We start from the raw sequence: 15,338 nt of genomic DNA, 5'->3' as shown, positions 1-15,338 counted from the left end.
TATGTATATATATATTTTGATATGAAGTTATTATTACATATTTTTATATTAAATATGTGTATATTTAATTTATAAATAATATTATTTAATAATATAAGTATGTATAAGTGCAAGCTCGTGATTGTACATTGAGCATTAAATTTGATCTACTGTTTCGAGATTTTTTTGCTACAATGTATCGTCTGCTTTTGTAAAACATGTAGAAGGATGATTTTCATTAGTAGTCCGCAAAGCGTGTAACACAAGTGTGCTATTATTTCTTTTGCTTAAATTGGATTGTGTGTGATCGATTGCAATGGTGATACGGTTCGTAGATTTGTTCTAACTAGGTGAGAAACCTTCTATTGAGGTAATCACCTTTGCACAAAGATACGGACTTATGAGTCCTATGAACTATGGCTCGAACTTTCAAGTGTCCAGTGTGCGATAAGGACATGATTCTATGCAATGCTGAATTTCTTTCGGAAAAATATCGTTGGCAATGTCGTAGTTGCAAAACAACAAGATCAGTGAGAACTGGTTCGTTTTTTGGCAAATCGAAGTTATCAATAATCGAAATTTTACAATTGACATATTTTTGGATTCATAAGTACTCCCAGATTCAGGCTCAGTGGGAATTTCAATGTTCCCCGGACACGACGGTCGACTGGTACTATTTCTGTCGGTTATGGTTAATTTTTTTTCTAATAGGCGGCGTGACTATTCCATGCGATTCACATTATATCCGGCAGATGGCGTTACCTCAAAACACCTAAGTCAGTAGCAGCCAACTTCAGTTCGGAGTCGTATACTGCAGGTTTACCCGATATAGATATACTTTTGTTGCGAATCAGTGGTACCAATGAAGAAGAAACAGAGCGGGATACTAATTCGAATTACAATAAATTCAGGACGTCAAATGCATATGTATTTTATCGAAAATAAATACGTCATAAATCAAATACATTATGTTGATGGTAGGAAGTCAAATAATAAGATTCTTTATCCTTTTATATTAAGTGATGTTTGAGTTCTCTTTCTTGATTAATGAGCATAGTCCTTTGTTACTGCCTTTAGATTTAGTTTAAAATAATCGGGGGCGGCCATAGCCCAGTGGATAGGGTAGCGGATTCATGACCGAAAGGTTGGAGGTTCGCGCCCAGCTTCCAGCGGCATTCACCAATGGGTTTTCACATGAAAACTTAAGTGATTATTTATATGGCTTTCCCCAACACTGTTCGGATTCGGTGTATAAACTTTGTAGGTCCCCTCACGCTGAGTTGAATAACGCGCGTCTCGCGAGGTACATCGCCATCTGTTGTCGAACTTCCAACCTTGATTATTATTAGGACCAGTTACTGGCACATGTCCCCCATTGGGGATACAGCCATAAGGAAAGGAAGGAAGGTAGTTTAAAATAAACAGAAAATGTAGAGTATCAAAAACACGTTTAGTATGATTATCTAACACAGTCCTCCTGAACAGTAACTCGAGATACTTATACTATTAAATACTGCATAATTTCATGTTTTGTAACAATGAATCTTTATCTTTATCAATATGAAAGCTTTTTTCTTTTTTAAAGACTAATATAAGTTTTAAGACTGCCCAGTCGAATGGTATTTGCATTAGCAATATATTTGATACGATTCTCATCCTATCATTGTATTCCATTAAAAAGCTGAACTTAATCACTAATTAAATTGGGTATCGAAACAACTCCACACTGTGTGAATGAGATGGAGGAGCCAGACACATATGCTACAATAATAGGTACATCTTCTCCATCAAGTTGTAATTGAATCAGATCTGCTGGCTGTATAATAGCGTCATCTCTTTTACTAAAAAAAATTACATGGTACAATACTTTTTAGAATAAGTAATACTTCAAGAAATATTTAAATGAATAATACCTTGTAACTACCACCCTAAAAATAGGGACACCAGGGCAGCTCTTCTTGAATGGCTGTGTACTCGAATACACATTATATGATATTTTATAGTCACATCTTCTTCGTCTAATACTTTTTTCAGAAGCTGATTTTATTATTTGAAGTTTCTCATAAACTTCAGGAATGCTGTTAACGTTCTTCGGAGTTACTAACGGTTTAGTAGTTTCATTAATAACTTGTACCTCACTACAATCCATATCATCCTGGGTTTCACTATGTTCTTCATCATCTATAATAATAGTCTTCTCGTCGATCCATTTCTTCTTTAATTCCGTCCACGAGGAAGCACCAGGCAGTTTAATAAACGATGGCTGGTTATTATTATCCTTATCATCTCCAAAATGATGATGGCCATTTTGATTATTCTTAAGACTTGTTTCAGACGTCGTAGCTTGGGGTCCATGATTATTTTGTGGATTGCGAGGCGTCCGAAGAGAAAAAGTTCCTTGATGTTGAGAAGATTGTTGGCTCAGAAACATTCCATTTTGGTAAAGTAATGGAGCAGTTGGAGATGGATGATACTGTTGGAAATTATTATGCCACACTGTTGGATAAAAGTAGGATGATTGAGCCGTTGGTATCCCCAGATTGTAATTTCGATGGACCATCGGAAAAGAAGGTCTATGATGTTCTAGAGATGAAGGATTATTTGGAAATCCCTTATGATGTGACCTGAAATGCCTCATGTGGACTGGATTATTAGAAATATTCCCTTGAAAATATCTTGTTGGTATAGAATACCTCTGGGTTTGATATGATGGCATTCTGTTCATATATCGTAGCATTCGATGTCTTTGTAGATGAGTATTAGTCTGCTGCATATATGCTGGCAATATAGACCTTGCTACATTCATCACTGCGGATAATAGACATGTAAAACCTTGCTCTTCATTTTGATTTTGATTATTACAAGTGACCATTTCTATTCCAGGTACACTAGTTTCAAGTGTGATATTATTATTTTGATTTTCCACACTATTTGTTGCTTCAATTTCTGTCCTTCCTGTTTTAAAACCCATTCGTATTCTTTTATCTGCTTCTTGAATATTGTACATCTTCCATCGTACATATTGATAGGTATTATTTTGGGGCCTGACATTCTGCGGCAAGTATCTTCTTGATATCTTTTCTGTGATAATAGACTCCGATGCAATATTTGGTAAGAAGTTCAACATCTCCATGCGGGACATGCTGTGTGGAATTTCTTCAACCTCGTCATCCGATAGTTCTATAACCTGAGGATACAGAGTGATAGAGGAATGTTACTATAATATTAATTTTATATTGGTTATTAACTTCTAAAGTGTCTTACCTCGTGTTTAGATCTTTTATTTTGCGACAATACCGAACTCACTGGACACTCCTTACGCTTCTCTGGAGAACATGGAGAACTGTTTAAGGACTCTAAGTCATGTACCATTGTAATATCTGGGAGCTCATCAGGAGCTGTAACATTAACCTTATCGTTTCTTTTAGGCAACAGTTTTACATTTCTTTGTATACGAGAGCCTGGCCATTTTTGAGCTGAATTTCCAAGAACAGCTTTATCACCTGGACTACATTTTATCAATCTAACTGGTTCCAAAACAGTTTCTTCTGAAATAATTCCAATTTTTGGTTTTATCCTTCTTCCATTATTATTTAGAGAATTTGCTTGATGCACATTGCTGGGACCTGGGAGTTCTTGTACACAACAGTCTTTTTGCTGTGTATCTAATACAGCATTTGCCTCAGTTAGTTTCAATGTTAAAGAATCATTGGTTTGTAATGTTTCTTCTACTTTTGGTGATTCAGTCTTTTCCTGTTCTATTTCATTAATCATGTCATCTATTAAACCCTTTACATCACTGACCAAGTTGGCTATTGATAAATCCTTTTGCTCCTTCTCCTTGATATCCTTTTCAGAATTACCATCATTCATTCGTAATCCATTTATGGGATTCACAATAAATTTTTTCCTTTCATACACATTCCTTGTCATCCTCACCCACTTCACGTAACCACTCACAGATGATGTGCAAAGATCTCGACAATATCGTTGCACTCTGTAGCCTTGTTTGACTAGATGGCTGTAAGCTCTGTATTCATCTATGGTACATTGTGACTCATCTTCTTCAATTAAAATTTCATAAGCTTGTTGTACCGATAAAACTACATTATCCCAAGTAAGCTCCAAGCAATTCTATAAGCAAATATATATATGTATAGAAATTATATTAATCTTATACTTATTTCTGACATATTATTATACCAGCTCTATGAGTATCAAGGTCTCTTCTGGTGTCAAAAGCAATCCTTTTTTTGTTTCTGTGCCAAAACAACTCCAGTCCTGTCTTGATTTTTTAATGACCTGAGCTTTCTTCTCATGTTCCAACCATATAGCAGTTGCTAATTGAGAGTTACGTTCCACCCTCTGTATATTAAGCAAGTTTTTGCGATTGGTAAGGCCTTTCTCTATTTGTTTATTCTGAAGCCACGAGTTATTTGGTTCAAATTGCTTTTCACCAGTTTTCGGAAGGACTCTGGAGGACTTCTCCCATTCTCCCCAGGCTTCATGTCTGATACCTCTATTTTTTAACAGTCCCTCTGCACTATTTAAAATAAATACAATCAATTGTAATTAAAAATTTGTAACTCATTGTTGTAATCATATTAAAATTACATAAAAAACATACTTTAAGAAATCTGCAGAAGTTTTTTCAGCTCCTTCAGTCATTACTATCGTAACAGGCGTTTCCTTTTCATATAAAGAATAACGTTATGAATCCTGTCGAAACGAATTATTAATTGACAAATTCGTTTGCCAAATTCTCACAATATACGATGACCAATGATCATATGAACTGAAGGTATGTTTATGAAATTCTCAACATCTGACATTTTGTAAGCTCTCATATTTAAACCAATCAGGAAGCTGGAATAAGGAAGATCGGGTCTCTCATTGGTTCAAAAGTAAATCTAAATGCCAAATGGAAGTTTTTAGTTTTATTTAAACATACCTCAGATTCTCCTTTGAGTCCCAGTGTGGAACAAATTTTTGAACATTAGTTAAAAAGAGTTCATTCTCATTAACAATAAATTATATAGGAAGCTACGCGTTTGTTATTATTTCAAATTGTATTATTTCTTTAAGTAAATGAATCATTATGTTTACAATGAGATGACAATTTACTGTACCAGCTCTCTAGATTATGCTAGTTCTTCAAGCTGACCGCGTGGTTTCGAACAAGTACTGTATATTGCATATTAAAAATGGATGTTGTTAATGCAATTTTGGAAAAAAATGTGAATTCGAATAAATCAATATCGGTTCATAAGGATTTGGAATTGGAAATTGACGAAGGAACTCTTCTTGCTTCTGATTACAACGTTTTTGACAAAGAAAATCTAAGGTAACCTCAATTGGATCTGCCTAGCAACTATTTATATTTATTGATGTTATTGTTAATGTTTTCAGATCAAGTCAAGATACATATTTGAAAAACTTAACAAGGGACAATGTGCAGGTGCTCATTAATAAAATCTGGATGTTGCAAACAGAACGTGTAGATGAGGCAATTGTTGGGATACTTCCGAAACCAGTGTTTGTGTTACCAAGAGCACGTTCTGTACCTAAGCCTAAACCTTTGACAAAATGGCAACAATTCGCAAAAGAAAAAGGAATCACTTCAAAGAAGAAGAATAAATCAAAAGTCACATGGGATGAAGAATTGGAGGTAATTGATACTATGATATATTGTATATTTAATATTTATATTCAATGGACATCAGTTTAATTATAAGTATGTTGTAGAAATGGATCCCAAAATATGGCTACAAAAAAGCAAAGGCAGATGAACAAAAAGAATGGCTGGTGGAAGTTAATGATCCCACAAAATTCACCAATGGTGAAGATCCTTTCACTGCTTCAAAGACAGCTAAACGTGAAAAACAAGCAAAGAATGAATTGCAAAGGTTGCGCAATTTGGCAAAGGCCAAAAACGTTAAACTTCCACGAGTTGGTATTCCTAGTACAGAACATTTCCGAGACGCACGGCAACTTGCTGCAGCTACAACCATAGCACGAGCTTCCACTGCTTCAGTAGGAAAGTTCCAAAGCAGGTAAGGTCTATATGCACTAGAAAAGCTCGTTGATTCCTATTTGAATAATTGAAAAAATGTATGTAGATTGCCAAAGGAAAAAGATGCAAAGGATATTGCATCACATGTGCCTGGCATAAAAAAGAAACGTAAAGAAGCTCCATTAAGTGTTGTTCAAGAAAAGCAGCGTAACAAGAAGTTGGCTGAAAGTATTCTTCGTTCCAAATCCACTATCCTTCATGTAGATGCGCCTGTACCATCCACAAAGTAAGTACACCTTTAATATAATTAATTTCGTCCCAATCATAGAAGCATAAGTAACACAATGTAATGCGCAGATCTGCCAAATCTTCAAACAGCGGCGGTAAAAAGAAATCCAGCAAGAAAGAGGGTAAAGGAGCAAAAAAACCAAAAGGAGGTAAAGGCAAAAGAGATCTACGGTCGAAAGTTGGTGGACGAAAACGTAGATAATAAAACTATCAAGATTGTAATTATTTAATACACAAATAAAACGCAAGTTCTATCAGTCACCTAAATCAAGCACCTATTATTTACTCTCCTCCGTGAAACATCGATCGAGGCAGCAAGTAAGATAATCCGGTCAGTTAAACAATAGAAAATTAAATCTCAACAACAGAATAAATTAAAGATAGGTCACAGAACCAAAAAAAAAATCAATAATCCAAGTACGTAACTGATCTATATTTTCCATTCCCGTAACCTAGTTAACAGTTGATTGTGTCACAGGAATAAAAATCCATGAGGATGTCCTAACGTCGATAAGGCAGATACCACCAGTGAATATTGGCTGGCAAGGGGTGAGTATTGAACATTAGCAACAACAGCAGTAGAGGCAGCAAACGCAGCAGCAGTGGCAGCAGGCATCGGGAATCGGGGGTGCGAGAAAGGTGAAAGGTCAAAAGTTGCCAGGACGGAATATCGACTAGGGTCGAGGCTGGGTCGGGCTGGCCTAGTCGCGGCGAAGCAGAGAGTAGGAGGGTAAGTAGCGCGGAGACTGGCCTAGAATCGCAACAGTGCGGACGGTGAGTGTGGCGGTGTTTCTTTCGAGGGTGTTCAGGGGTTCTCTCTCTTTCTATAACCGCGTTGGATATTTCAGTGAAGTCTTATATGCAAGGGTGCAACAAGGAGGAGAGACTCGATGTGCGCGAGTGCATGTGTCACGGGGACGACGAGGCTGGCAGGGTGCAGAGGAAAAAAAGAAAGGGTGGTATGAGTTGCAATAGCGTGTATTCGCGTTGGTAATCGTATCCGCAACGAGGCTCAGTGATCGTTCGATGCCCGTGCATCAGTGAGGACGCAGGCGATCAGCCAGGAGTAGCAGGACGGAGGCTGCGAGTATAACGGTGATGAAGTGACGTGAGGGAAAAAAGGGAGTAATCGTGGCTCGGACCTGGGTAACGTAGCCGTGGCGGAGACATATCTCGCGATGTCGTCGTGAACAGAAAAGAAGACAGAGGGTGAAGAGAGAACGTGGACGAGCAGACAGGACGAACGAACGGACGCGGTGTAGTCGGTGTTAAAGCGTTGGTACGCGTTACATCTTGAGTGTTCCCCAGCTTGATGGTTGCTTTGCTGTTGCTGTTGCTGCCGCTGTCACTGATGCTGCTGTCATCATCGTCGTCGTGCCCGCCGTCGTCGTCGTCGTACTCAGCATTACTCTCGTCATCGTTGTTAATAACGCCGTCATCATCTTCGTTATCGTGGCCATTGGGTTCGCCGATATACATTATGACTTGTTCATTCGGAGTTCGGGGATTCCCCTGGGTTTTTACCATGAAGGAACCACGTTAAATTTCTCAGTCTCGTTAACCCTACGATTATTTCGAAAAAAAAATGATTTCGTGCCACCAGTCAGCCTTCCTTGTAATCGCGCGACCACGCGAGAACCGCCACTAGATGACGTAAAGAAATTAGATAACAAAAAAACCTCTGATGGCCTCGCCGAAATGGAGAATGGAGTTCTGCCTCTGTAGTCCGAAACTCCGTGTTCGCTTCTCGCTCCCTCGTGCACGCACGTAACACCCACCGTTTGTTCGCTCGATAACAAACGACCCTGCTCTGCTGCCTGTTCTCTGTCTGCTTGCCTGCCTTTGCCTGCCTCTTGCCTGATCGCCTCGTCAACTTATTATAACATACTTCTCGAAACCGAAGGACTCCCTGATTTTTATCGACACTCTCCAATGAATGAAGATCCCTCACTTCCGTTCTCCGTGGTATCACAAGTCTGAACGGATCAGAATACAATAAAATATTTTAATCACGCAGTTTACAAATCCTGTCATACATGTACCATAATTCTTGAAGCCCCCTGCTTGCCTTGTTCTTACTGTAATAATAAAAGCATTGGTCGTATTCAATAGCCAGAGTGATATAATTATTAATGAAATTAGTTAGAAGAGACTTGTATATATATATGTATATATGCATCCAGTATAGAATGAGTGAAAGAAAGAATGCATTCCAACGAATGTGTTGCTCGATAAGAAAAAGCTCATTTCTATTCAGCCCTATATCTAAATAAGTGCTGAAGGACCTTGATCGGGTGGAGATCAGACGACGATAGTCCACGCGAAGATCGGGGGACTTGGGTGAGTACGTCGGGTTTTTGAGGTAATCAGAGAGAGGGAGGAAGGCCTTCCATGAAAAGACAGGTCGAGGAGTTTCGATCGTAATTTTATTATGGAAGCGTATCCAAGGCAAAGTAATTCTAAAGATCGACCATCTTGGCAAGGCCGACCTCTGTGTGTCTGATATCTATTACGTAGAGGATGAATAAAAGTAGTATGTAGCTGATAGCAAACGTAATGATAAGAAAGAAGCTTAGGTAATATATATATATATATATATATATAGATAGCAGTAGGGATACGTAGCACTAGGTATAGTTTAGAAAGTACACACGGGGGAGGCGTACCGATGCCTGGAGCACCGTCACGTTTCTTGCCTTTACAGAATGCAGAACCATGCACGATCGTTACTCCTAACGAGGAGTCGCCTCGCCCGAATGCGTTAAACCGGGAAGAGCCACGGAAAGGATCCGGAGGAGAGAGCGATGTACGCTGCAGCGGGTGGAGCTAGCATTGCCAACAGGAGGAAGCAGAAGCGCCTCCAGCTGAACAGACGAGGCGGCGATGCTGTAGGAACACCAGCAGCACTTGCTCCAAGGATCAGGAGCGTCCCAACTTCCCATTCGAGCAAATTTGCTCGTTCGCACTTTCTCCCACCGTCATCGGCTCCAGTTCCTCTACCATCCTCGGCTAACGTAGGAAGTCACGAGCGTCACAAACGACTCGAGAAGCACCATCACCACCATCATCACCAGCAGCAACAGCAAGAACAGCAGCAGCATCCGCAGTCCCAGCACCACCACCATCGCAACTTCCACCACAACCACCATCACTATCAACACCAGCTCGTGCCTCTCTCACCAGCTCCATTTCCTATATCTCCTCCGCCGCTCTCGCTCGAATCGCCCAACTCCTTCACATTCGCTACCAAGTCGAACAGCTTTCCATTTCCACCGCCCTCGATCCTCGATCTCCGAGTCTCGCCCTCCACTTCGGAACTACAGGTGGGTAAACGCGCTTCGCGACTCTTCGCTCGCGTCGTCCTCGCCTTTATTTTCTCTATTAACTACTATATTAGTACTATTACTATTACTACTCCTATACTATCTTTTACTCCCCGATGCACCGCACTCTTAACGGCACCCAATTCAACGATTCGGCTGTCTGGTGGCGTTTCCTCGCGGCACGTTTCCGCCCTGCTCTCTGACAGAATCAATTCCTACGGTTCACCCTCGGATCATGGACACCGACCAGGGGTTTGCCAGTCAGTTAACGGTGAAAGGCTGGCGTGTCATTGTTTCGAGGGCGAACTTGGGTCTGACGAAAGATCGACTTTTAGCAATGTCACATGCTTTTACGTATTTAGTCTCGATCCGGAGCAGGAGGATCCCGCGTAAAGGGGAGATAGAGAGGAAAAGAGAAAGAGAATCTCGAATCACATCTGTCATTGTGACGACAGCGTTCCTTACCGGTGCGGTTAGCCGATTATTCGAGCAAGCCCGCGATTAAACGGAAGTGAAGGACCGTCGAACTGAACGATCAATGAACCAGGCAAATGAATGAGCGGAATGCAGGCTGCTTTATTAATTAGAAGGGAGAAGCAACGTTTACGGGGGGGTAAGGCTGTGAACTTTCGAGAGTTACCCTCCAACTTGGCCACCAGACTCATTCCGCCGCTTCCACGATATCCCCCGCGATCCTATGTATACGGGGTAAGTATTTTGTTCTGTCGATAACACCTATCATCCTCGGGGGAAAACTTTTAACCATCAGGTACTCAAAAAGTAACTGTGCCTATAACCGGATACGTGAAACGAGTGCGATCAGATATAGCACAGCTGGAACGTAATCAATCAGCCCCAGAAATACGGATCTTGCACCTTTATGTGTCCTCGTTGTCTGAGACCGCAGAGCATACTGGTGTCAAATGTTATATCGTTACAGTGCGGAGGTCAGGGTCCTGGCAAGGCTGCGTGGCAGGGTTGTAATAGACCATCCCCACTTCCTTTATCGCCAGCATCACCTCATGGATCACGAGGAGAAGGACCCAACTACAAGACCAAACAATGTGAGGCACATCGACGATGGATGAACCGAAACAGGGTATAAGATTTATTGTTATCGTTTTTGAGCTATGCAAAGGCTCACTTTTGACTCACTGCGGTATGTTGCTTTTAGATACGAGATGCCAGCAACTACTACGGGAGCAGCGGCGAGGATGAAGATGAGGAAGGAAGCGGCTTTGCAGATCGTCGACGGGGTGAAGTCAGCGCTGCCGTGAACACTGTACTCTATGCCGGTCTTGGTACTACCGCACTAGGCCTAGTTATCTCCTTCGTGGGGACTGGCGAGAAGGGATTTCAGAGTCCTGAATTAAGACTGGTCGGACCGTCTTTACTTTGCGCAGGCCTATTATGCTGTTTACTTCGTGTGCTCCTTTGTCTCTGCTTATGCCATTGCGGAGAATGTCGATGGAGACCCTGTGTTGTTTTTGCTAATAAGAAAAAAGGACGAAAGGCGGATACTAATGCTCCTACGGGACCGCTGCCAACGGCCTCTCTTTTGCCGCCAATACAACAACAGCAAAAACAATTACAACAACCGCCGATGCCTTCGTCCTGCCCTGTTCCATCAACGGCGACGAAAGGACATGAGCTACTGCTCTCTCCTGCCCAATTACCCGAGTGAAGTACTCAAAATGCTCCTCGCGATTGAACTTTTTCTATGGAATTCTATACGCCGATCTCTACTGCCGGTCCTGTTCGAAATAACGTAGTTTAGTCTAGATCGGTTCTGTCTAAAAATTGATCTGACTCAGCACAGCCTAGCCTAGATTAAAGTGGCTTAGTGATAATTTGAACATAATAAAGGATCGGCTGCTGTTTTCTATTCATTGTTCACGTCGTCTTTTTCAACCTGCGAGAAGAGCTAGAAAGCAAGGTGCAATTTTTTTTGCCGATTTTAACATTTATTTCTTCATAGTATTAAGTCTTTTACTATTTTCGAATGAATACCTTGATTAGCTTTTTATACAATAGATCATGTTACCGTAGCTCTCCATAATGTCCACGGTTTGAGATGGGACACACATGTGTGCCTTTGTAAATTACGAACAAGAAAATCGCGAAATATGAAAATTCACGAACCTTGTTTAAAAAGGTTTAGTCAATTTAAGCCGCAGTTATCATCCTATGTGCAAATGTGGAATGATGATGACGTGAAGGTCAATCTTGTCCGTCAATGCAATTGAAATTGCATCTGGTCAGAAGAGGAGTAACTATATATAACAGGGGCATCGGAAGTAGTTGCATTTGGTACAGCAGCAGCAATGGCAAATAGTTGTTCCTCGTAGATGGTTCCTTGTGGCTCTGTCTTCCCATTTCCTGTTGAGGCACCAGGTGTTCCGGCAGGATTATCACCCTTTGTAGCTTCGCGATATTTTTGAAGATACACTTTCAATGGCTCAACGTAGTTATCAAAACCAAGGGTTGTCATTGCAAAGAGGATATCTTCTCCATTTATGGTTTTCCGCTTTTCCATGTGGCATCTGTCACTAGCTTCGGATGTGATAAACGAGATAAACTCTGAAACACATTCCTGGACACACTCCCTTGCATCTTTTGCAATCTTTCCAGCTTCAGGGATAGCTCTCTTCATTATCTTGGCCACATTTGCTATTGGCAAGAAACGATCCTGTTCTCGAAGAGTGCCACCACCGCCTCCACCTCCACCACCCTGTAAAGGATCTCCAGTGCCATGGTTTGAGTCATCTGTATTTTCTGGATCATCTGCCAATGAATGTTAAAGAAGAGTGAATGACACTTGTTATGAAATATGTACAATTTGTAAAGTAAAAATGTTAAACATGGGGAGAAGTAGATAAAAAAGTAAATGATATAAAGTTACAAATTCATCTTTTCTATCATGGTATGATCAGTAAGTAATATTAAAAATAAATTTTAAAATGAAAAGAAAAATGAATTAATAATATATAATAGCCGTTGAATAATATAACGTCAGTAACAAATTGCGCAAACGCGACTCTTGAAACCAAATTAAATACAAATTGTCATCTAGTTTTCTAATTAAATTAACTTAACAACATACCTTCCAAGTCGTCTGATTGTACGCCGATATAAGACGCGGAAACATCACTACCGCCGTGAAGAAAGGATGTTGGACCTAAAGGACCGCCGTCGTCACCGCTTTCACCACTGTTTTCCATTACTATAGTACGTTCCGCTTTTAACCTACAAGTTTCACTCTGATTTCTTAAGCACTCTTTTATCCTTCTTTTTTCGTATTCTACACTGTTTTACAGTTTATTCAAAATAACATCTCTTTTCGTTAGATAAAGTTAAACGCGAATACTATTTGCAGTAATTAATAATTTTATGTTGAAACTGTGAAATGGTATCATTCAGTATAACTCAATGAAAAACAACACAGACGCGTTGAAACTTTAATAAGTGTAAATTGAAATCACGTTAAAAACAGAGCACAGTACTAATCAGTGGTAATACTGCTGACTTATAATTAATTCAGATTAAAATATTTTGAAACAAAAAAATTGACAATCTTGTGAAATGTAAAGCTGGATCCTCATACAGGCGCCAATACTCGGACGTAGGATTTTGGTTGGTGAAAAATGACAATTTTTTTTCTCATCATCTGGTATCCACAAATCAAATTCCCGCGTTCGAGTGCTAGCGCCTGTATGAAAATTTAGTCGAAGACATATATTTAGTTGCTTGAAAATAACAATTTACATACCACCATTTCCTTGGCAATGATCACAATGATGTAGTATAGTAAGAGTAACAAACCCGATAGAACACTCGCTACTGTCGCTAACGCTCAGGCGTGAATATCCGATGCTGGTGTCAACAACGAGCACCTGAGCGCACCACTGTTGCATCAAGGCCAGGCTGCGGCAATCTTTAAACGCCAAAAATATATTATTAGCATGTCTCATTCGTTTCATTTTATCGTAACTCCCAAAAATATATTAACCTATTTTGTGCTTTGTAAAATAAACAGCGGGTCGGTGGGTAGTGTATACCCCTGTTTGTTGTCAGCTAGTTCGTCTGTTACAACTTGCACAGTTGTTTTTTCTTATTAATCTATTAAAAAGATGTATACGAATAAATCGCATGCGTAAAGAAAGCACCGTATTTAATAGTTTCATAACGCCTAATAAATTTGTCGTATCACAATGTCAAAGTGGATATGCTAGTGACATAAAATGATTAGTAAAAGAAAAAAAAAAGTCATTCTCTGTTTAAACCCCCGGAAGTACAACTATATATTTAACACGATGAAATTACCGATAACATCGTTAATTGAATGTCATTATTAGGGATCACGATCCAGGGGTGGACACCATCTAATGAAAATTACTAATCGAATGGTTTTACATTTGAAAAAGTATTTGAAAGTACGACTTAACTATTATCCCAAATATTTTATCACTCGAAAAAGTATTTGAAAGTACGATTAAAAAAAATCTTGAACCCAGGTTCGAACAATGAACAATAGGATCTATAGGTCAAAGACTCTCAGACTCTTAACTGACTCGGAAATCTTGCACACTTTAAATAGAGCAATTATTCTTATATTTCAGTATTCTACCTCGCTGTGTATAGCCAACTTTTTGTTTCTTCAAAATTCAACCAAATACTTTCATAACGTTTTTTCTTTAAGAGTCATAAAACTAAAAATTATAAACAGAGTGATAAAGCAGCTTAGATTTTTTTTGCAAAAATACACTCTACTACATATGCATATAGTCCGACCCTTTCACGGGTCTGAGCGCAATTTGGTAATTTCATTTTCTTTCATGAGAAGGGAGAAAGATATTCTGGACAGGGAATATTTCAGATCAAAGAGTTTTATTTTTATTGCATGAAAATGCACTTGGGACCCTCATTGTACCGATTGAACTTTGTTTAAATTGAGAATATAAAAAGGTGTGGCGCTATTCTCCCAGACCGCCGATTTAGTTCTTTCTTTTTTATCATATTTGTATTATCCTTCCTTCCTTTCCTTATGCCTGTATCCCCAATGGCGGACATGTGCCACTCATATTTGTATTATATTACAGGTATTACATTAAAAAGCGAGAAATACTAACATACATATAATATAAAAAAGATCCATCCCATTGAACTCAGTCTTCATTAGCGTCCCTCTAGTAACAGTACGACCAACGGTGAGGCTTGTTAGTGATTGGCTCCGCCATATTATGGGCTCTTCCGGAAAAGAATGGTGTGTGTGAATACGTATATGGGAGAGATTCGCATTGTGTACTGTGGGTAGTGTTAAGCCCTGTACGGCGGGTTGAGCTCCACAAAGTTAGCCCCCCCCCCCCTCTTTGACTTTCGACATTTTTCTTTTTACCAATCGATTGGTGGTCGTTTGGTGGTATTTGGTTAGTATTAACTAATCGGTTTAAGACTGTCGTCTAAACATAGCGTTAGTTTCCACCGTGCAGAGTTTAAACAGAGTTAACCAATCATGTATAGGGGTTGAATGGAATTGACCAATAGGGCTGCTTGACTCTGCTTAAACTCTGCACGGTGGAAACTAAGCCAATAATTCTGATTGGCTTCTAGTACAGAGACATATGACAAACGTCTACGAACCATGTTCTGTTGTAGACAAAGCCTTAGGCCCATTTTCTTCAGCGCGTCCCCAATGGGAGGAGACTGAGGAGGAGTTACTAGTTCTCACGCGCTTA

At 39.8% G+C, this 15,338-nt stretch overlaps 4 protein-coding genes across 8 annotated transcripts; 2 read left to right on the top strand and 2 right to left on the bottom strand.

The window, feature by feature from the left end:
* Positions 1 to 1,293: 1,293 nt before the first annotated feature.
* On the bottom strand, positions 1,294 to 5,140 carry LOC107264853. The gene is made up of 6 exons (XM_015733560.2): positions 4,931 to 5,140; positions 4,607 to 4,845; positions 4,183 to 4,522; positions 3,244 to 4,113; positions 1,893 to 3,166; positions 1,294 to 1,820 (listed from the first exon to the last, which is right to left on the bottom strand). The coding sequence occupies exons 2-6, from the start codon at positions 4,645 to 4,647 to the stop codon at positions 1,667 to 1,669; spliced, it is 2,679 nt and encodes an 892-aa protein (XP_015589046.1). The 5' UTR covers positions 4,648 to 4,845; positions 4,931 to 5,140; the 3' UTR covers positions 1,294 to 1,666.
* LOC107264855 (ribosome biogenesis regulatory protein homolog) lies at positions 4,957 to 6,547 on the top strand. The gene is made up of 5 exons (XM_015733566.1): positions 4,957 to 5,323; positions 5,389 to 5,647; positions 5,725 to 6,032; positions 6,099 to 6,278; positions 6,350 to 6,547. Exons 1-5 carry the CDS (start codon positions 5,184 to 5,186, stop codon positions 6,480 to 6,482), a joined length of 1,020 nt encoding a protein of 339 aa, XP_015589052.1. The 5' UTR covers positions 4,957 to 5,183; the 3' UTR covers positions 6,483 to 6,547.
* A 304-nt stretch (positions 6,548 to 6,851) lies between these two features.
* On the top strand, positions 6,852 to 11,492 carry LOC107264854. Of its 5 annotated transcripts, none has more exons than XM_015733565.2 (4): positions 6,852 to 7,010; positions 8,985 to 9,603; positions 10,544 to 10,702; positions 10,778 to 11,492. In XM_015733565.2, the coding sequence occupies exons 2-4, from the start codon at positions 9,085 to 9,087 to the stop codon at positions 11,285 to 11,287; spliced, it is 1,188 nt and encodes a 395-aa protein (XP_015589051.1). In that variant the 5' UTR covers positions 6,852 to 7,010; positions 8,985 to 9,084; the 3' UTR covers positions 11,288 to 11,492. The 5 variants fall into 5 exon arrangements, with proteins under 5 accessions (XP_015589051.1, XP_015589047.1, XP_015589050.1 ...); XM_015733561.2 differs by having other exon boundaries at positions 6,852 to 7,054; positions 7,129 to 9,603; XM_015733564.2 differs by lacking the exon at positions 6,852 to 7,010 and adding an exon at positions 7,036 to 7,559.
* A 53-nt stretch (positions 11,493 to 11,545) lies between these two features.
* Positions 11,546 to 13,527, bottom strand: LOC107264856 (nuclear transcription factor Y subunit B-1). Its single transcript, XM_015733569.2, has 3 exons — positions 13,373 to 13,527; positions 12,707 to 12,849; positions 11,546 to 12,387 (listed from the first exon to the last, which is right to left on the bottom strand). Exons 2-3 carry the CDS (start codon positions 12,822 to 12,824, stop codon positions 11,837 to 11,839), a joined length of 669 nt encoding a protein of 222 aa, XP_015589055.1. The 5' UTR covers positions 12,825 to 12,849; positions 13,373 to 13,527; the 3' UTR covers positions 11,546 to 11,836.
* Between the last annotated feature and the right edge of the window lie 1,811 nt (positions 13,528 to 15,338).

This window comes from Cephus cinctus, unplaced genomic scaffold, assembly GCF_000341935.2.
Source record: "Cephus cinctus unplaced genomic scaffold, Ccin1 Ccin1_scaffold0193, whole genome shotgun sequence".
Taxonomy (NCBI): domain Eukaryota; kingdom Metazoa; phylum Arthropoda; class Insecta; order Hymenoptera; family Cephidae; genus Cephus; species Cephus cinctus.
The sequence above is the reverse complement of the archived record's forward strand: the minus strand, read 5'-3'. Positions and strand labels throughout refer to the sequence as shown.

Excerpts from the sequence above, each read along its gene's own strand:
- LOC107264853 (XM_015733560.2), bottom strand. The coding sequence starts at position 4,647 with ATGACTGAAGGAGCTGAAAAAACTTCTGCAGATTTCTTAAA. Across the intron at positions 4,523-4,606 it reads ACTTCTGCAGATTTCTTAAA|TGCAGAGGGACTGTTAAAAA; the intron begins GTATGTTTTTTA and ends TATTTTAAATAG. Across the intron at positions 1,821-1,892 it reads TTTAGGGTGGTAGTTACAAG|TAAAAGAGATGACGCTATTA; the intron begins GTATTATTCATT and ends AATTTTTTTTAG.
- LOC107264854 (XM_015733565.2), top strand. The coding sequence starts at position 9,085 with ATGTACGCTGCAGCGGGTGGAGCTAGCATTGCCAACAGGAGGAAGCAG. Across the intron at positions 9,604-10,543 it reads CCTCCACTTCGGAACTACAG|TGCGGAGGTCAGGGTCCTGG; the intron begins GTGGGTAAACGC and ends ATATCGTTACAG. Across the intron at positions 10,703-10,777 it reads GATGGATGAACCGAAACAGG|ATACGAGATGCCAGCAACTA; the intron begins GTATAAGATTTA and ends TGTTGCTTTTAG.
- LOC107264855 (XM_015733566.1), top strand. The coding sequence starts at position 5,184 with ATGGATGTTGTTAATGCAATTTTGGAAAAAAATGTGAATTCGAATAAA. Across the intron at positions 5,648-5,724 it reads CATGGGATGAAGAATTGGAG|AAATGGATCCCAAAATATGG; the intron begins GTAATTGATACT and ends AGTATGTTGTAG. Across the intron at positions 6,033-6,098 it reads GTAGGAAAGTTCCAAAGCAG|ATTGCCAAAGGAAAAAGATG; the intron begins GTAAGGTCTATA and ends AAATGTATGTAG.
- LOC107264856 (XM_015733569.2), bottom strand. The coding sequence starts at position 12,824 with ATGGAAAACAGTGGTGAAAGCGGTGACGACGGCGGTCCTTTAGGTCCA. Across the intron at positions 12,388-12,706 it reads ACAATCAGACGACTTGGAAG|ATGATCCAGAAAATACAGAT; the intron begins GTATGTTGTTAA and ends ATTCATTGGCAG.